The sequence below is a fragment of the Malaclemys terrapin genome, chromosome 13, assembly GCF_027887155.1.
Source record: "Malaclemys terrapin pileata isolate rMalTer1 chromosome 13, rMalTer1.hap1, whole genome shotgun sequence".
Lineage (NCBI taxonomy): Eukaryota > Metazoa > Chordata > Testudines > Emydidae > Malaclemys > Malaclemys terrapin.
In genome coordinates, this window is record NC_071517.1 from 41,657,333 (window position 1) to 41,676,944 (window position 19,612).

The following is a 19,612-nucleotide window of genomic DNA, read 5'->3' on the forward strand; positions in this document are numbered from 1 at the left end:
GATGTGCACCCAGGGATTTTTTTTTTTAAAGGCGAACATTTATTGAATACTCAGTCATAAAGGACATTATTTTTATTCATCAAACAAACTAAAGAAACTAAAACTTAACTTTTCTAAATTAACAACTAAACTTTACTTAAAAATACAAACTTAAATATTAGACACAAAATACCAAATTTTTGCTGTAGTGATAACCAGGTTTATACAAAGATATAGTCAATTTTCATGATCTTTATCTTTAACCAGATAATGAGCTAACCCAAATTGACCAAAACAGATTAAGGTTTCTTCATCTTCCTGTCCTAGAGAATGAGATGTCACTCACCAGGTGTTATGGACTTAAATTCGTCAATCACATCATTGTAATTAACTGACGAAGCCAATTCTTGTTCAATGTACAAAATCATGAGTGAGTTGAGGCGCTGTTGGGACATTGTACTTCTTAGGCCTTGGCTACACTTGCGAGTTACAGCGCTGTAAAGGCTCTCCCAGCGCTGTAACTCACTCCCCGTCCACACTGGCAAGGCATTTGCAGCGCTGCATGTACGCCACCTCTCTGAGAGGAATAGCAACTATTGCGCTGCCGCTGTAGCGCTGCGGCGCCAGTGTGGCCGCCCAATGCACTGTGAATGGCCTCCAGAATTATTCAGCAGTATCCCACAATGCCTGTTCTAGCCACTCTGGTCATCAGTTCAAACTCTACTGCCCTGGCCTCAGGTAACCAATCATGTGACCCACCCTTTACATTCCCCGGGAATTGTAAAAATCTCCTTCCTGTTTGCTCAGCCCGGCGTGGTGTGGAGTGCTATCAGCGAATCTTTCCAGGTGACCATCCCTCCATGCGCCAAGCGAGCCCCAGCATGGAGCAATGGCGAGTTGCTGGACCTCATCAGAGTTTGGGGGGAGGAAGCTGTCCAGTACCAGGTGCGCTCCAGCTGTAGGAATTACGATACCTTCGGGAAGGTATCAAAGGACATGATGGAAAGGGGCCATGACCGGGATGCCCTGCAGTGCAGGATTAAAGTGAAGGAGCTGCGGAGTGCCTACCGCAAAGTCAGCAACGCAAACGGCCGCTCGTTTGCTCCCCCAGTGACCTGCCGATTCTACAAAGAGCTGGATGCGGTACTTGGGGTTAACCCCACCTCCACTCCGAGCACCACCATGGACACTTCCGAGCCGGTGGGGGGGGGGGAGGAGGAGGAGGAGGAAAACGCAAGTGATGCTGGTGGGCCGGGTGGAGACACCCTGGAATCCCTGGAGCCATGCAGCCAGGAGCTCTTCTCGAGCCTGGAGGAAGGTAGCCAGTCGCAGCAGCCGGTACTTGGTGGAGGACAAACAGAAGAGCAGGTTCCCGGTAAGTGGTTTTTTTTTTCGGGAAGGAATTTTTTCTGTGCGGGCTCTTTGGGAGAGGAGGGTTAGGCATGCATGCCTAGATGCGGAATAGTGCATTGATGTGGTTTATCACATCGCGGTAATCGGCCTCGGTAATCTCCTCGAATGTCTCATCCAGAACGTGTGCAATGCGCTTGCGCAGGTTTATCAGGAGAGCCACCGTGGTCCTTGTCCCAGCCAGGCTAACGTGTCCGCGCCACTGTGCCGCGAGGGGCGTGGGGACCATTGCTGCACACAGGCAAGCTGCATATGGGCCAGGGCAGAAGCCGCATTGCAGTAGAAGACCCTCCCTTGCTTCCCAGGTCACTCTCAGCAGCGAGATATCGTCCAGGACGCACTACTGTGGAAAATGTTGGGACAGTGTTCACTGTAGGTGCCCCCTGAAGCTGTTGACTGTCCCCAAGGCACAGACACCCAGAGGACAGTGCAGCCCAGCCCTCAAACAATCAGTCCCCCTTACTCACCATTTTGAGGCTCCCGTGGGATATGTGTGCTTTGTTTCGGACGGGAAAATTATGCTATTGTGTAGACCCTGTGTGTTTTCTACTCCTTAAGTGCAGGGGGAATCATTACTCTGTCTGGTATAAACAATGCTGCCTCTGTTAAATGTTGTATTTTGCCTATACAGCTGCATCAACCTTGAGACCTCAGCCGTCCCTCTTATCACCTGCTCAGAGACTGCAAAGACTCAGGAAGAGACCGCGAAAAAGCAAAGAAGACATGCTGCAAGAAGTTATGCGGCAATCTATTAAAGAGAATGAGAAAGAAGGAGAGAGAAAGCAGGATCCGCCAGGAAAACGCAGCGCACCGGCAGCAAAGCACTGATAGGCTCATAAGCATCCTGGAGCGCCAAGCAGATGCTATCCAGGAGCTAGTAGCCATGCAGAAAGAGGAGCACTACCACAAACGCAAACGCCTCCCCCCCACTACAGCCATTGTCCCAAAACTCTTTCCGTTGTGTCCCACTGTCACCTCCAACCCACTTTCCCCAACTTCCGTGTTCTTAACGCCACACGCTGCCCCCAACACCAGTATCTTCACCACCTAGCCCTGAAAACCACGACCCTTACCCTGTGTACTCAACCCCCAGTACCATGCAGTATAGCTGTCCTGAAGTGCAGCACTCACTGCACACCACACCAGACAGGACATACGTGAATCTGTGATTGTACCGTTCCCCACTCCACCCCATTGTTTCTTTTCAATAAATTTTTTTTTCTTTTCAATAAATGGATTCTTTGGCTTTGAAAACATTTTTTATTATTGCATAAAGTAAAAGACTCCTTAGCCCAGGAAATAAACAGGCACTGCAAGTCTGCTTGTCTGCGTAGCAGACACTGATTCCTAAAGATTGGAACTACTGCACTTCACTCACGTGCAGGGCACCAGATATCACTGCTGGTTTTCAGCCTCAAATTATTCCCTCAAGGCATCCCTAATCCTTGCAGCCCCGCGCTGGGACCCTGTAATAGCCCTGCTCTCTGGCTGTGCAAATTCAGCCTCCAGGTGTTCAACCTCAGAGGTCCATGCCTGAGTGAAGCTTTCAGCCTTCCCTTCACAAATATTATGGAGGGCACAGCACGCGGATATAACCGCGGGGATGCTGTTTTCAGACAAGTCCAGCTTCCCATACAGAGATCGCCAGCGGACCTTTAAACGGCCAAAGGCACACTCCACAGTCATTCGGCACCGGCTCAGCCTGTAGTTGATCCGTTCCTTGCTGCTGTCAAGGCTCCCTGTGTAGGGTTTCATGAGCCATGGCATTAGAGGGTAAGCGGGATCTCCAAGGATCACAATGGGCATTTCAACTTCCCCTACCATGATCTTCCGCTCTGGGAAAAAAGTCCCGGCCTGCATCTTCCTGAACAGCCAAGTGTTCCGAAAGATGCGTGCGTCATGCATCTTTCCGGGCCAGCCTGTGTTAATGTCAATGAAACGCCCACGGTGATCCACAAGTGCCTGGAGAACCATAGAGAAATACCCCTTCCGATTAACATACTCGGATCCTAGGTGGGGTGGTGCCAGAATAGGAATGTGCGTCCCATCTATCGCCCCTCCACAGTTAGGGAACCCCATTTGTGCAAAGCCATCCACTATTTCCTGCACGTTACCCAGAGTCACGGTTCTTCTGAGTAGGATGCCATTAATGGCCTTGCAAACTTGCATCAACACGATTCCAACGGTCGACTTTCCCACTCCAAACTGGTTTGCGACCGACCGGTAGCAGTCTGGAGTTGCCAGCTTCCAGATTGCAATAGCTACCCGCTTCTCCACTGGCAGGGCAGTTCTCAATCTCGTGTCCTTGCGCCGCAGGGTGGGGGCGAGCTCCTCACACAGTCCCATGAAAGTGGCTTTTCTCATCCGAAAGTTCTGCAGCCACTGCTCATCATCCCAGACTTCCATGACGATGTGATCCCACCACTCGGTGCTTGTTTCCTGAGCCCAAAAGCGGCGTTCCACGGTGCTGAGCATGTCCGTGAATGCCACAAGCAATTTCGTGTCATATGCGTTACGCGGCTCGACAGCATCGTCAGACTCCTCACCCTCACTCTCACTGTCACTTTGGATCTTAAGGAATAGTTCAACAGCCAAACGTGACGTGCTGGCGAGACTCGTCAGCATACGCCTTGGCAGTTTGGACTCCATTTCCCGCAGACAGATCGCGCTGCACAGAAACCGTTGAAAGATGGCGCCAAAGGTGGACGGAAACAAAGGGATTTCTGGGATGTGAAGCAATGCATCACGGGGCATTGGGACAGTACCCAGAATCCCCCGCACCCACACACCCTTCCCACAACCCACGGCGCCAGAATGGGAAAAGGTGCTCTGTGGGATAGCTGCCCATAATGCACCGCTCCCAATAGCGCTGCAATTGCCGCAAATGTGGCCATGACAGTGCGCTGGGCAGCTGTCAGTGTGGACAGACTGCAGTGCTTTCCCTACTCAGCTGTACGAAGTCAGGTTTAACTCACAGCGCTGTACATCTGCAAGTGTAGCAAAGGCCTTAGTTTGTTTTTTACATGTGCTAGTTTCGAAAAGGCTCTTTCACGTGAACAACTTGTAACAGGTAAGCTGCAAAGCATTGAATAGATTTATAAAAAGCCTGGAACATGGAAGACTGATCCGATTCCTTTAGCCAGTCAAGCCACTGTCTGGTGGTGTTCGTAGTGCTACCTTTAGGAACAGATCCGTTATAACCCCGAAGCAATCCGACTTCAGCTTCCAACTCATCCAAGGACACTTTAAATTTGTTGGCAATGATTCTCATATCATCCCTGCCAATGTCTAAGCTCAGCAGTTTTCCCATTGCAGTCACAATTTTACACGTCTCCTGTTCAAATCACTGGTCAATGCCGGTAATCATTGAGTCTAGGAGTGGGTAAAATGAAGTTATTCTCTCCTGCTCCTCTTTTGTATCAAAGTGATGCTGGGACTCAAACGCGTCATCAATACGAGTGGACGTTTTTCTCTTCTTAACTGGGGGAATCGATATATCAGTCTCTACACACCTTTTCACACTGTCATTGAAAATAGATTGAAAATATTATGGACTACTTCTCATCACAGCCAAATAGTTACGCAAGCTTTTCACCCCTGTCATTGCAGTAAGTAAGTTGAGATCTGGTTCTTGAATAGCCTTGCTCACTTTTACCACCATCTGGAGAATAGGGTGCATCATGTGAAAGGCAAAGATGAACTTGAATGAATTTAGTTCATGGATAAGGCCCCTGGCTTTTATTTTAACATCAGCAAGGTGAGTTGTTTCGATAATCTCTTGTAAAGCTTGTAAAATGATGGAGTAGTTTTGTTTTACAGCAGCCACTGCTTCTGCTCTGCATGCCCATCTTGTGTTTGACAGTGACTTCAAAGTCTTCAACTGGGATCCTTCTTCTTGTGAAATCTTCTCCATTACTGCATGTCGCACAGGACTCCCCTCCATGAAGGCATAAAGAGTCTGAATAACACTAAAAAAATCAAAGACAGTTCTGTTTTGTTTACTTGAAGTGCATGCATCTACTAGGACGAGGTTCAAACAATGCGCATAGCAGTGTACATAGAGTATTTCACTGTTTCTTTCTTTATATTTCATTTGAACTCCTGCAGTACATCCAGACATAGTAGATGCACCATCAAAACAGACAGACATCACTGATGACCAGTCAATTTTAAGACTGCCAAGGACGTCATTTAACTGGTCAAAAATAGACTGAGCATCAACTGTTAATAGTCTCTGAACAGACACAAAATGTTCAACTGGACTATGTTTTTCATTGTCAAAATACCGCACCACAACGGACATCTGTTCATGGTGTCCACAGTCAGTAGTGTTGTCAGCAATTATTGAGACCATTTTTTCATATAGTGAAGACACAATCTTTTGTGGCACAACGTTGTGCAAGACCACAATTAAATCATTTTGGATGCGATTACTCAGATAGGTAGCGTTTCGAGGAGATTGTTGCACATGCTTTGCCATTACGGGATCATGTTTTTGGAGCATATTGACAAGATTTAGAAATAAACCTTTCTCAAAACTGTCAGCTTTTTCATTGTGACCCCTGAATGGTCTCCCGCCTTTCGCCAAACACAGAACAATGTCAATCAGTCACTCCATTACACTTCGGTTATGGCACCATTCTTCTTGTTTAGACAGATAAGCCTGCTTGCCCTCATCCAACAATACATCAATAGCTTTCCCTTCATTAAAACTTGACCATGAAGAACAGCTCAACACATGAGATTTTGACAGTTGGTGGTTTTTAAAACATTCGTTAGCCAGTTTCTGAATCCCTTATCAATAAATGCTGGATCAGTGTGACCTTTGTTTGCTGCATCATTAGAGGAGAAGAAACGGCAGTAAAAGCAAAATGCTGCGTCCTTTGAGGTGTTATATTCTAATCACCTGTACTTTTCATACCAATCCGACTGAAAACTTTTTTGTTTATTCCCTATTTTACTTCTAGGAAACATGCTCAATCTAGGATGATAAGGACCTCTAGATAATCAGCAGACTTATTGGTTTCCCGTAAAGTTAGTTAGGATTATAGGGAAAGTGTCAGAGTGGCCACCAGTGAGAGTTGCTGGCCACACTCTGAGGCCACCAAATTTGGTCGTGAGAATCCCTGGGCTAGAAGCTCATGATGGGCCCTTCTGACCATAGAGCCTGTGAGTGTAACAGGAGCCGGACACAGAGATGCTGCAGCGCGATGGGTTGATCGCTAGGACCCAGGAGCAGCTGGGAGGCGGCTCTGGGGGAGCGATCGCTGGGCTCAGGCCCGGCAGCAGGAAGTGACTCGCAGCCGCTGCGGTGACTCTGGCTCCAGGCTCCTGGCGAGATCCCCGAGCCCCGGCGGCTGGTGCTGGGAGCCCGGAGCCCGGGCTGCAGCCGGGAGAGGGGAATCTCCAGCAGGGCCCTTCCCGCTGCTCCCCAGGAGCCTCTCCCAGGGCAGAGCCCCCAGCCCGGCCAGGCCCCTTCCCGGCCCGGCCCCTGCCCCAGGGGGCCCCGCTCGGAGGGAAGGTGAGAGAGACCCGCCCCCAGAACACCCGGGCTGCAGGGGGAGGAGGATAAAGAGGTGCAGGGGGTGAGGGCAGGCAGTGAGGGCGCAGGAGGCGGGTGCTGGGGATGCGGGGGGGCAGGCTGGGATGGGGGCGGGGGCGCACTGAAGGGAACATGGGGCGATGCGGAGGGATCGGGGGGATTGTGGGGCTGAGGGGAGCGAGGCTGGAATGGGGGATGATGTGGGGGGGGCACTGCGAGGGAAGGGGGGTGTGGGGAGACTGGCGGGGAACTGAGGCAAAACCCATCCCTCCACACCCACACCCACACCCACACCCTGCTCCCAGGGTGTTACTGTCAGACACACCCGTGCTGGTGGGGTCTGTGTCTCATGAGTTTTGGGGTCGCCCAGGGTCCTGGTCTGATTTCTGGGCAGGATTCACATCTCAGCCACACCGGAGTCACTGCTGCTTTGGGCAGGCAGGGAGTGTGGATGGGCCAATGGGATCAGCCTCTGCCTGCCTGTCCCTGGGGGCTGCTGGGGGAGTCCAGGGCAGCTCATTCTTTATGTGATGCCACCAGAGGGCTCCTGCTGCTCCTAAGGGAGAGGAGTTTACACGGCAGTGTGGGAAAATCCCCCAAAGTGGCCCCTTTAGTTCTGTTTTTTTTCTAGCATTTGGCTCAGAGATACTGTTACTGGGAGGGTCTGAAGAGTCTGGGGGGGAATCGGGGTGTGACATGGACTGAAGCCCCTTCTGTAACCTCCCCCATCGCCCCTCTTGCCCCAACAGGCAGAGGAATCACGTCCATGTTTCGCTCCAGATTGGCCCATCTTCCAGGATGCAGGGAAGGGAAATGTCTGTGATGGAACCAGCTCAGGTAGGGGATTTTCAGCTCAGGTAGGGGAGTGGCAGGGAGGAGACAGGGTGTGATAAACCTGCTGATTTTCTGAGTGGGTCCACTGGTGATGGGGGAGGGGAGATGGGACATTCCCCCATTTCTCAAACAGGATACAACCCCTTGCACAGGACTGAGAACATTTTCAAGGCTCCCAGTGCTGGAGTGAGACCCCACTAGCCTGAGGCTGCTGTGAATTATGAAGGGAAGCTGTTGGGATTCCTGTCCCTGTCTCTACCTCAGAGCTCTGCTTCCCATATCAGCCTGTGTCTGCAGGTGTGTGAGAAATGAGAATATACTGCCCTGCTCTGTGTCCTGGGGAGGACAAGGATCTCTCACCTTCTTCTCACCCCCTGAAGCCTCCTGGCTGCTCTGAGCAGGGTGGGGGTGGGATTCTGCTACTCTGGCGCTCCCAGAGCTTCCATTTCTTTATCCTTCCTCCTGCGTGACTAGTGGGATTGTGGCTGGAGCCCCAGCAGGTAATGGGTGGGGGACTTTTGCTGTTCCAGATGCCGGTGACCTTCGAGGAGGTGGCTGTGTATTTCACCCAGGGGCAGGGGGCTCTGCTGGACCCCGCTCAGAGAGCCCTCTACAGGGACGTCATGCAGGAGAACTATGAGATGGTGACCACACTGGGTAAGGGATTCCCGTCCCCTCAGATACTAGAAGCCATGGGGTCTGCGTGTCTGAATCTGCTCATGTTCTTCCCATGTCAGTTAGATCAGAGGGGAGTGAGTTCCGTAATGCACAGCTGCCGTGTAAGAGAGATTTGCACCTCTGTGCCTTCTCCATTGGGCATGAGTGTCAATACCCAATGTTCAAGCTAAACCATCCCCACCCCTCCAGCTTTCAAAGTGACATAAATCGAGCACTGTCCTGTCTGTGTTGTTTCTTAGCTGCACATACAATCCCTGTTCACCTCCCTCTTTGGGACTAGCTCCAGCCATGGGGAGGGCTCTGGGTTCTCCAGGTTTAGAAGGAGGCAGGGGTTTAAGTCCAGAGCTGTGTGTGAGTCAGCAATGCCCCCAGAGATCACAGATCCTGGGAACACCTAATGACAGTGTAGTAATAATTCAACTCACCTCCACAGACAAATTCCGCTGTGCAAGGGGGCTCAGTGACTCTGTTCCCATCCTCTTGGATTCCACATTCCTGCAGCAGAGCGCAGGGACAGGTTCCATTCACGGCATGTCCTTTCTGACAAATACTCCACCAATGCTCCATGTACCCTGATCTGGTCTGATTCCACCCTCTGCACAGGATTTCCCATTCCCAAACCTGAGCTGATTGCCTGGATGGAACGAGGGGAAGAGCCGTGGGTACCCGATCTCCAGGCCTGCAAGGAAAGAAGGCTTCCGAGAAGCACCTGGGCAGGTGAGGATTGACACACAAACCATTTGGGGAATGAAGGAAAAAGATGAGAATCCCAAAATATGGTGTGAGTAAGCGCCCTCAGTTCTTCCTCATCTCAGCCAGGACAGGGCTGCAGTCATCAGATATAGCTCACGCCATTCCACCCACCCTCTTATCTGCAGGAATTTGCTTCCCAGCTTTCCTTCCCTGTGAGTGTTTGGGTGGGATGTGGAGGCGGAGTCCAATTGCTCAGTCTTTGTGTTGGTTTTTCCCTCTGTGCTATTCCTCTTTCTCCCCAGCACAATGACTCCTGTCCGGATTGTGTCTCTCCCAGCAGGTGCTGAGCGAGGGAGTGAGAATGAGGAGGGGAATCATCATGAGGAAGTTCCCGGGGAAGCGGAACCGCAGGGGACCTTTGTGGGAAGAGCTGAAGGGAATTTTTCCCAGTACTTAGAGCAGGCGGAAGCCTGGGGAAGTTGGCACAGGTCAGAGAGGCTTCTGGGAAACCACCCAGGGAAGAAAGTGGATGAATCTATTAATGGTGGGGGAGGAGATGAGGATACCAGAGCGCAGCAGACAAACCCCAAGGAAAAGACAACCTGGCACTACCTTCAGTGTGGGAAAGAATTCACTGTGAGATCACAGCTTGTGACAGATCAGACAAACCATACTGAAGAGAAACCCCTTCGATGCTTGGACCATGGGGAAAGCTTCAATAAGCTCTCAGATCTTAATAACCATGGGAGAAGCCACACTGGAGAGAAACCCTCTCAATCCCTCGAGTGCGGGAAATGTTTCATTTCGAAGACACAAATAATTAGACATCAGTTAAGCCACACAGGGGAGAAGCCCCATAAATGCTTGGATTGTGGGAAAAGTTTCATACAGAGGTCAGATCTTGTTAAACATCAGGCAATCCACATGGGAGAGAAACCCCACACGTGCTTGGACTGTGGGAAAAGTTTCACAGAGAGGTCAAACCTTGTTAAACATCAGGCAATCCACATAGGAGAAAGACCCCACAAGTGCTTGGACTGTGGGAAGAGTTTCATAAGAAAGTCAAACCTTGTTGAACATCAGGCAATCCACACAGGAGAGAGACCCCACAAGTGCTTGGACTGTGGGAAAAGTTTCATAAGAAGGTCACACCTTGTTTATCATCAGGCAATCCACACCGGAGAGAGACCCCACAAGTGCTTGAACTGTGGGAAAAGTTTCATGAAAAGGTCAGACCTTGTTAAACATCAGGCATTACACACAGGAGAAAGACCCCACAGGTGCTTGGACTGTGGGAAAAGTTTCATACAGAGGTCACACCTAGTACATCATCAGGCAATCCACACAGGAGAGAGACCCCACAAGTGCTTGGACTGTGGGAAAAGTTTCATACAAAGGGCAGACCTTGTTCAACATCAGACAATCCACACAGGAGAGAGACCCCACAAGTGCTTTGAGTGTGGGAAAAGTTTCAGAAGAAAGTCAACCCTTGTTGAACATCAGGCAATCCACACAGGAGAGAGACCCCACAAGTGCTTGGACTGTGGGAAAAGTTTCATAAGAAGGTCACACCTTCTTTATCATCAGACAATCCACACAGGAGAGAGACCCCACAAGTGCTTGGACTGTGGGAAAAGGTTCATGAAAAGGTCAGATCTTGTCAAACATCAGGCATTACACACAGGAGAAAGACCCCACAAGTGCTTGGACTGTGGGAAAATTTTCATACAGAGGTCACACCTTGTTCAACATCAGGCAATCCACACAGGAGAGAGACCGCACAAGTGCTTGGACTGTGGGAAAAGTTTCATAAGAAGGTCACACCTTATTCAACATCAGGCACTCCACACAGGAGAGAGACCCCACTGGTGCTTGGACTGTGGGAAAAGTTTCATACAAGGGTCAGACCTTGTTCAACATCAGGCACTCCACACAGAAGAGAGACCCCACAAGTGCTTGGAGTTTGGGAAAAGTTTCATAGAGAGGTCAAACCTTGTTCAACATCAGACAATCCACACAGGAGAGAGACCCCACAAGTGCTTGGAGTGTGGGAAAAGTTTCAGAAGAAAGTCAAACCTTGTTGAACATCAGGCAATCCATACAGGACAGAGACCCCACAAGTGCTTGGACTGTGGGAAAAGTTTCATAAGAAGGTCATGCCTTGTTCAACATCAGGCAATCCACACAGGAGAGAGACCCCACAAATGCTTGGACTGTGGGAAAAGTTTCATACAAAGGTCAGACCTTGTTAAACATCAGGCATTACACACAGGAGAGAGACCTCACAAGTGCTTGGACTGTGGGAAAAGTTTCATACAGAGGTCACACCTTGTTCAACATCAGGCAATCCACACAGGAGTGAGACCCCACATGTGCTTGGACTGTGGAAAATGTTTCATACAGAGGTCACACCTTGTTCAACATCAGGCAATCCACACAGGAGCCAGACTGCACAAGTGCTTGGACTGTGGGAAAAGTTTCATACAGATGTCACACCTTGTTCAACATCAGGCAATCCACACAGGAGAGAGATCCTATAAGTGCTTGCACTGTGGGAAAAGTTTCATACAGATGTCACACCTTGTTCAACATCAGGCAGTCCACACAGAAGAGACTCCACAGGTGCTTGGACTAGGAAAAGTTTCATACGGAGGTCAGACCTCATTAAACATTGAAGAATCCACACAAGATGTAAACTTCTGTGACACATGGCAAGAAAGGGTTAAGCAACTTGCATGTAATTGACTCAGATTCAACTTTTAGAGAGAGATTTTAAAAGTTTGTCCACCTTAGATAAGCTAGAGTTTGAACTGTAAATGTGTATTTTTGAAGACTTGGAAGAAGAGGTCAAGTCAAGTCTGAGTAACGTAATTGCCTTCTATGACGAGATAACTGGCCCTATGGATGAGGGGAAAGCAGTGGATGTGTTATTCCTTGACTTTAGCAAAGCTTTTGATATGATCTCCTACAGTATTCTTGCCAGCAAGTTAAAAATGTATGGGCTGGATGAGTGGACCATAAAGTGGATAGAAAGCTGGCTAGATTGTCGGGCTCAACGCGTAGTGATCAATGGTTCCATGTCTAGTTGGCAGCCGGTATCAAGCAGTTTTGTTCAGTATCTTCATTAATGATCTGGAGGATGGTGTGGATTGCACCTTCAGCAAGTTTGCATATGACACTAAACATCCTCCAGATCATTAATGAAGATACTGAACAAAACCGGCCCCAGGACCGACCCTTGGGGCACTCTGCTTGATACCGCCTGCTAGCTAGACATGGAGCCATTGATCACTACCAGATGCGCTGGAGGGTAGGGATAGGATACAGAGGGACGTAGACAAATTAGAGGATTGGACCAAAATAAATCTGATGACATTCAACAAGGACAAGTGCAGAGTCCTGCACTTAGGACAGAAGAGTCCCATTCACTGCTAGAGACTAGGGACCGAATGGCTAGGCAGGAGTTCTGCAGAAAAGAACCTAGGGGTTACAGTGGATGAGAAACTGGATATGAGTCAACAGTGTTCCCTTGTTGCCAAGAAGGCTAATGGCATTTTGGGCTGTATAAGTAGGGGCATTGCCAGCAGATCGAGGGACGTTATCGTTCCCCTCTATTCAACATTGGTGAGGCCTCATCTGGAGTATTGTGTCCTGTTTTGGGCCCCACACTACAAGAAGGATGTAGAAAAATTGGAAAGAGTCCAGCGGAGGGCAACAAAAATGATTAGGGGGCTGGAGCACATGACTTATGAGGAGAGGCTGAGAGAACGGGGATTGTTTAGTCTACAGGAGAGAAGAAAGAGGGGGGGATTTGGTAGCTGCTTTCAACTATCTGAAAGGGGGTTCCAAAGAGGGTGGATCTAGACTGTTCTCAGTGGTACCAGATGACAGAACAAGGAGTAATGGTCTCAAGTTGCAGTGGGTAGGTTTAGGTTGGATATTAGGAAAAACTTTTTCACTAGGAGGGTGGTGAAGCACTGGAATGGGTTACCTAGGGAGGTTAATTTCCTTCCTTAAAGGTTTTTAAGGTCAGGCTTGACAAAGCCCTGTCTGGGATGATTTAGTTGGGGATTGGTCCTGCTTTAAGCAGGGGGTTGGAGTAGATGACCTCCTGAGGTCCCTTCCAACTCTGATATTCTATGATTCTAAGAGGGGTAACTGTAGTAATCTATGTTTAGCTATCCAAAGGGTTCCTGTATTCTGTTAAATCAGGGATCAATAATTCAGCGATTATACCCGTCGCCCATACCACCTGCCCTATTCTATCTCAGTCTCATTGAATTCGCTGGGGGTAGGGGCTGAAGGAGGGAATGTTTATAGCTGAAATCGCCAAAATGTGTTTTGCAAGGTTAATGTTAATCGGATCTGTTCCGCTCTCCTGCTCGGACATTTTCTCTGGGGATCCCGGAGACGGAAAGGAGCAGGTGTTGCCATCTTGGCTACCAATCCCCACGGTGACTCTCTACACTAGCAATTCTCAAACTGTGGGCAGAGCCTCCCAGTAGAGGCACAGTAGAGGCACAGGAATGTGTCAAGGGAGGCGTGATCAGTGTGGGCTGTTTGTTTGTTTTTTTAAAGAGCACTGGCTGTTGGCCCCAGTTGGCCTTGGCTCATGAGGAAGGAACAGGCCTATCTGGGAGATGGGGATAAATGCTCAGGTTCTCAAACCCAGCTGGAGCAGCAGCACAGAAGTCGGGGTGGCAATGGGGTGATAAGTCTGCTGTGAACAGCTATATGGAGGAATATCACTTTTCACGTGGCCACCCTAACTTCTGTGCTGCTATTGGAGTCCTTCAAAGCTGTGCACATCGCCAGCAACCACTCTGCCATTAGAGCTGGGTGGTGATATATGTGCTTTTGAGGGTTGGAGTGTAAATGACCAAAGACACAAAGAAGTGGTGGGGGGGGGCTGATGAAATGCATTTGAGAACCTCTGGTCTACACTCTTATGGGCACCACGTTTACAAAATGATAATTCTTCTCCAAAGTATGTCTTGTGAGGTATCATAGGGAAGGTCATCGCCTGCTGAATATTATTGTCCCATTAAAATATGTCTATCAGCACTGTCCATGGAGCTCTGAGAGTTTGCTGTATGTTTGTTACATGCTGAAAAGCTGGAAAACACCAACAGATGAGCTCCCCACAGTCAATGGTACCTGCACACCAGCTAGGTGCTAAGTGGCCAGTAATTGCTTAGCCGGCCATTCTCCAGCTGTGGAGCTGTGAACAAGACAGTTACAATTCACCGGAAGGACGGCTGGACGCTCACTTAGGCCACAGACTGATTGTCGGCTGCTCCCCGGGTGGGGGGCGAACCTCAAAGAGGAGAGTGGTACAAAAGCACAAGGGAGAATTGCCTCCATTTTTCTCTCTCCTCTCCCATCTTTACAGAAGGCAACAAGATGGCTTGAAAGGCAACAGGAGCCTTGGATTGCGGAGGGTGGATCAAGGCTGGAAGGAAATCCAGGCTGGGTACTAAGAGCTGCGAACTGCCTGCAAGAGTGGGTGGGGTGGGAAATCCTGTTTTCTTCACATCTTCCTTAGTTTGGTAAAATTTAGGATTTAAAATGCATGTTTTAATTTTATAGTTTTAACCCATTCTGACCTTTTACATCTTTCTCCCCTGTAATCCCTGAAAACCTCCTTGCTCCAGTTAATAAACTGGTTTTAGTGTTTTGTCTGGACCTGTGTGTTTTCAGGGAAGTATTTGGAGGATTTGACTGGGGAGAACAAGGCTGTGGCCTAATCCGGCCCCTTTGTGGGGGTGACCCACTAATTACTGAGTTTGTCCATCACAGTGAACAGACTGAGCAGTCCAAGATGCACATTCCCGGGGTGCAAGGCTGGGAATAGAGAACTGGCTGATGTTGCTGTGTCGTTTGGTACATTCCTGAGTGTCTGGCTGGTCGCACTCAGTGCAGTGCAGCCAGGAGTGACTTTGAAGGCTGGTGGCTGTGTGGGAGCAGAGCGTGGGGGGGTTTGTTGTTCACACAGGGAAGCAGCAGGGTGGATTTCATTTAAATCACTAGTCAGGAAGACTCGATTTAATCATGGGTTTCTACATAAAAATGTATTCTTGTTGGTTGTTATAACCTTTAATACATATTCTTCACAACGCAGAGATAGAGCTTTGAGGAGGGGGTTGGACTAGATGACCTCCTGAGGTCCCTTCCAACCCTGATATTCTATGATTCTATGTAGGTTTCATTTTTAGAAGGTACACACTGTACATTTTTAAACAGTGATTTATTTTGAAAACTTTTCAGATTAGTTTTACAGCTAAATCAGACAATGCATGTTTGTTTGGTTATTTCATTACCAAAGGTAATTGAAGCAGATATTTATGAAGTCATTAGGAGGTGAACTATCTCCAATTCAAGAGGTTAATCATTAATAGTTGTAGGATTTTCTTGCCATGCTGTATTAGGAGGAGAACATCACCAGACAGACATTTAAATTGTTTTATTTAACTAAAACAAAAATGTTCAGTATTCTGAGGTAAGGGATTGACTCTGTGTACACAAAGTTGCAGAGGGACAATAGAGGTGAGGTCTGTTATTTCTCACCTCCAAATATTCATTTATTTTAAAACCTTTTTACAGTTAACAAGTATGTTACCTTTGGAGACACAAAGCCACAGTTTGAGAACTGGAAAACTAAGCATCTCTGATGGTATCTTCTAGACTAAGCACTGAGTCCCATTGGGTAGATAGAAAGATTAACCTAAGTAATCTATACAGAAGCCTCTGGAACCCCATAAGACTGGGTCCTTAATGCATGAATATAGGAACTCATTTACAAAACTTTTCTTAAACATGACATGACTATATTGTCTCATACTATAGAATTGGAATGTATAATCCCTATTCCATGATGAGAGATCTTTGAGCTATAATGTATCTTAATTAAAACTATCTTTAGATAAAAATTTCCTCAAAAACCAATAAAAAAAATCCAATTTAAATAACAAAAATCTGATTTTCTTGATTTAAAAAAAAAATCATTGATTTTTATTGACCCTGGGAAGCAGTGTAAAACATGTCCTGGGATGGAGAATTAAGCAGTTCAGCAGTCCAGATTGTACCCTGGGCTATGTCTCACACCCACTGTCTCCTGGGACCCAGCATGGCACCATTGGGCTTTCATCATCCTGATCCTGAAAGGCAAGTTACGCAGGGCAAACCAGAAAAGAGGAACCAGCCGACATCCTCAACTCCACCGACGTTGGTTTTGGCTAAATCCTGAACTCCCCCTGGCATGGGAGACTTGAGGTTCTGCTGCCAGCCTTCCCCTCATGCGTCTGTTTCCTTCCCAATGGTCAGGGGTGAAAGTAACTTAAAGGACTTAGCACAGGGGTGAGCAAACTTTTTGGCCCGACGGCCATATCGGGGTAGTAAAATTGTATGGAGGGCCAGGTAGGGAAGGCTGTGCCTCCCCAAACAGCCTGGCCCTGCCCCCTATCCACCCCCTCCCATTTCCCATGCCCTGACTGCCCCCCTCAGAATCCCTAGGAGCCTCTCCCAGGGCAGAGCCCCCAGTCTGGCCAGGGCACCTTCCCGGCCAGCCCCTGCCCAAGGGCAGGCCCTGCTCGGAGGGAAGGTAAGAGAGACCCTCCCACACCCCTGTCACATACCGGCTGCAGGGGGAGGAGGATAAAGAGGTGGGCGGGGCGCAGAAGGCGGGTGCTGGGGCTGGGATGGGGGCGAGGGTGCACTGAAGGGAAGATGGGGCAATGCAGGGGGTTCGGGGGGATTGTGGGGCTGAGGGGAGCGAGGCTGGAATGGCGGAAGATGTGAGTGTGGGGAACTGCGACGGAAGGGGGGATGTGGGGAGGCTGGCGGGGGAAGGGGGAGAGATGCCAAGGCAGCTTCTCTGCCGCATGGGACCCGAGAGGGGAGGGGCGGAGAGAAGCTCTTCTTCTCCTGGAACTGGTCAAGCCAGGTTTAGGAGTGATCAGGGGACAAATCCCTCAGGGCACAGAGGCTACAAGGCAACCCCCGCCCCCAGACACCCACACACAGAGCTCCCAGTGTGTTATTGTCAGACACACCCGTGCTGGTGGGGTCTGTGTCTCATGAGTTTTGGGGTCTGCCCGGGGCCCTGATCTGATTTCACTGCAGGGTTCAAATCTCAGCCACACCGGAGTCAGACCGGAGTCACTGCTGGCTCGGGGAGCGGGGGGGGGGGGGGCGGGGGGGGGGACGGTGAGTGCGGATGGGCCAATGGGACCAGCTTCTGCCTGCCTGTCCCTGAGGGCTGCCTGGGGAGTCCAGGGCAGCTCATTCTTTAGGTGATGCCACCAGAGGGCTCCTGCTGTTGCTAAGGGAGGGGTTTACACTGAAATGGGGAACAATCCCCCAAAGTGACCCCTTTGTTTCTGCCCTTTTTCTAGCATTTGGCTCAGAGTTGCTGTTACTGGAAGGGTCTGAAGAGCCTGGGGGGGATGTGGAAGTGTGAAAACGGAAGAGGGGATTTGCAGCAGCCATCTTAGTGTTGTTAAGAGACAGAGCAGAAGACAGGCTAACCTTAACATCTCGAGATTTGTAGAAGCGGGGATTGTGTCAGGCGGATGGGAAAACTACATGGGAAGCTGTTTTCTAACCTTGCTTGAAGAGGAGAATGGACTGCTGACTAAGATAATGGGAAGGAAAATGTATAAACAAGATTCAGCTGTATCCGTTGATATACTGAGGGGAACCTATAAATATGTGCTTTAAACTGTTGTACTTTGGAGACCTGCCTAAGGAAGGGGAACCCCCTGTCCGTAGGCTCCCCCTGCAATTGCTTGAAATAAACTGCCTCTGACTTGCTGCTAACAAACACAAGAGTGAAGACTCAGTTTCTTCCACAGGAATCTGGGGGTGACATGGACTGAAGCCCCTTCTGTAACCTCCCACATCGCCCCAACAGGCTGAGGAATCACATCCATGTTTTGCTCCAGATCGTTCCGTCTTCCAGGAGACGGGAAAAGGGAATGGCTGTGATGGAGCCAACTCAGGTAGGCGATTTTCAGGGAGGTGCTGGGCAGGGGGAGGGAGAGGCAGGGAGGAGACAGGGTGTGATAAACCTGCTGATTTTCTGAGTAGGCCCATTGGTGGCGGGGGAGGCGAGAGGGGACATTCTCCCATTTCTCAAACATGATATAACACCCCTTGGCAGGGCTGGGAACATTTTCCAGACTCCCAGTGCTGGAGCCTGACCCCACTAGCCTGAGGCTGCTGTGAAATAAGAAGAGAAGCTGTTGGGATTCCTGTCCCTGTCCCCAACTCAGAGCTTGGCTTCTCATATCAGCATGTGGCTGGCAGGCGTGTGGGAAATGAGAAGTCCCTGCCCTGCTCCGTGTGCTGGGGGGACAGGAGCACTCAACTTCTCCCCACCCTGAAGCCTCCTGGCTGCTCTGAGCAGGGTGGGGGTGGGATTCTGCTACTCTGACCCTCCCAGAGCTTCTTTTTTTTTTTCCTTTCCCATGATGAGTGGGATTGTATCTGGGTCAGCAGGTGCTGAGTGAGGGACTCTTGGTTTTTCAGATGCCGGTGACCTTTGAGGAGATGGCTGTGTATTTCACCCAGGGGCAGGGGGCTCTGCTGGACCCCGCTCAGAGAGCCCTCTACAGGGACGTCATGCAGGAGAACTACAAGACGGTGACCTTGCTGGGTAAGGGATTCCCGTCCCCTCAGTTATTAGAAGCCGTGGAACCTGCGTGTCAGACTCTGGTCAGGTTCTTCCCCAGTCAGTTAGATCAGAGGGGAATGGGTTCCATAATGCAGAGCTGCCATGTGAGAAATACTTGCATCTCTGTGCCCTCTCCAGTGGGACATCGGTGTCAAAACCCAATGGACAAGTTAAACCATACCCACCCCTCCAGCTTTCAAAGGGGCATAAATCCAGCATTGTCCTGTCTGTGTCGTTTCTCGGCTGCACACACAATCCCTGTTCACCTCCCTCATTGGGAATAGCTCCAGCCACGGGGAGGGCCCTGGGCTCTGCAGGTTTAGAAAGAGGCAAGGGTTTAAGTGCAGAGCTGTGTGTGAGTCAGCAAGGCCCCCAGAGCGCACAGATCCTGGGAACGCCTAGTGAGGGTGTAGTAATAATTCAACTCACCTCCCCAGACAACTTCCTCTGCGCAAGGGACTCAGTGACCATGTTCCCGTCCTCTTGGATTCCACGTTGCTCCAGCAGAGCGCAGGGTAAGGTTCCACTCACGGAATGTCCTTTGTGACAAATACTCCACCAATGCTCCATGCACCCTGATCTGGTCTAATTCGACCCTCTGCACAGGATTTGCCATTCCGAAACCGAAGCTCATCGCCCGGCTGGAACGAGGGGAAGAGCCATGGGTGCCCGATCTCCAGGTCTGCAAGGAAAGAAAGCTTCCGAGATGCACCCGTACAGGTGAGGAATGACATAGGAACCATCTGGGGAATGAAGGAAGAAGTTGAGAATCCCAAAATATGGTGTGAGTAAGCGCCCTCAGT

General features: G+C 49.7%; 1 protein-coding gene across 1 annotated transcript in view; it reads left to right on the plus strand.

The window, feature by feature from the left end:
* LOC128847386 (zinc finger protein 850-like) overlaps positions 1 to 16,070 on the plus strand; it is a 127,538-nt gene extending 111,468 nt beyond the window's left edge. The window contains exons 6-10 of the mRNA XM_054046777.1: positions 6,705 to 6,910; positions 7,681 to 7,768; positions 8,296 to 8,422; positions 9,047 to 9,160; positions 9,474 to 16,070. Of these exons, the coding sequence (XP_053902752.1) occupies positions 6,705 to 6,910; positions 7,681 to 7,768; positions 8,296 to 8,422; positions 9,047 to 9,160; positions 9,474 to 11,881 (2,943 nt within the window). The 3' untranslated portion in view covers positions 11,882 to 16,070. The remainder of the gene's footprint in view (positions 1 to 6,704; positions 6,911 to 7,680; positions 7,769 to 8,295; positions 8,423 to 9,046; positions 9,161 to 9,473) is intronic.
* Positions 16,071 to 19,612: the final 3,542 nt, after the last annotated feature.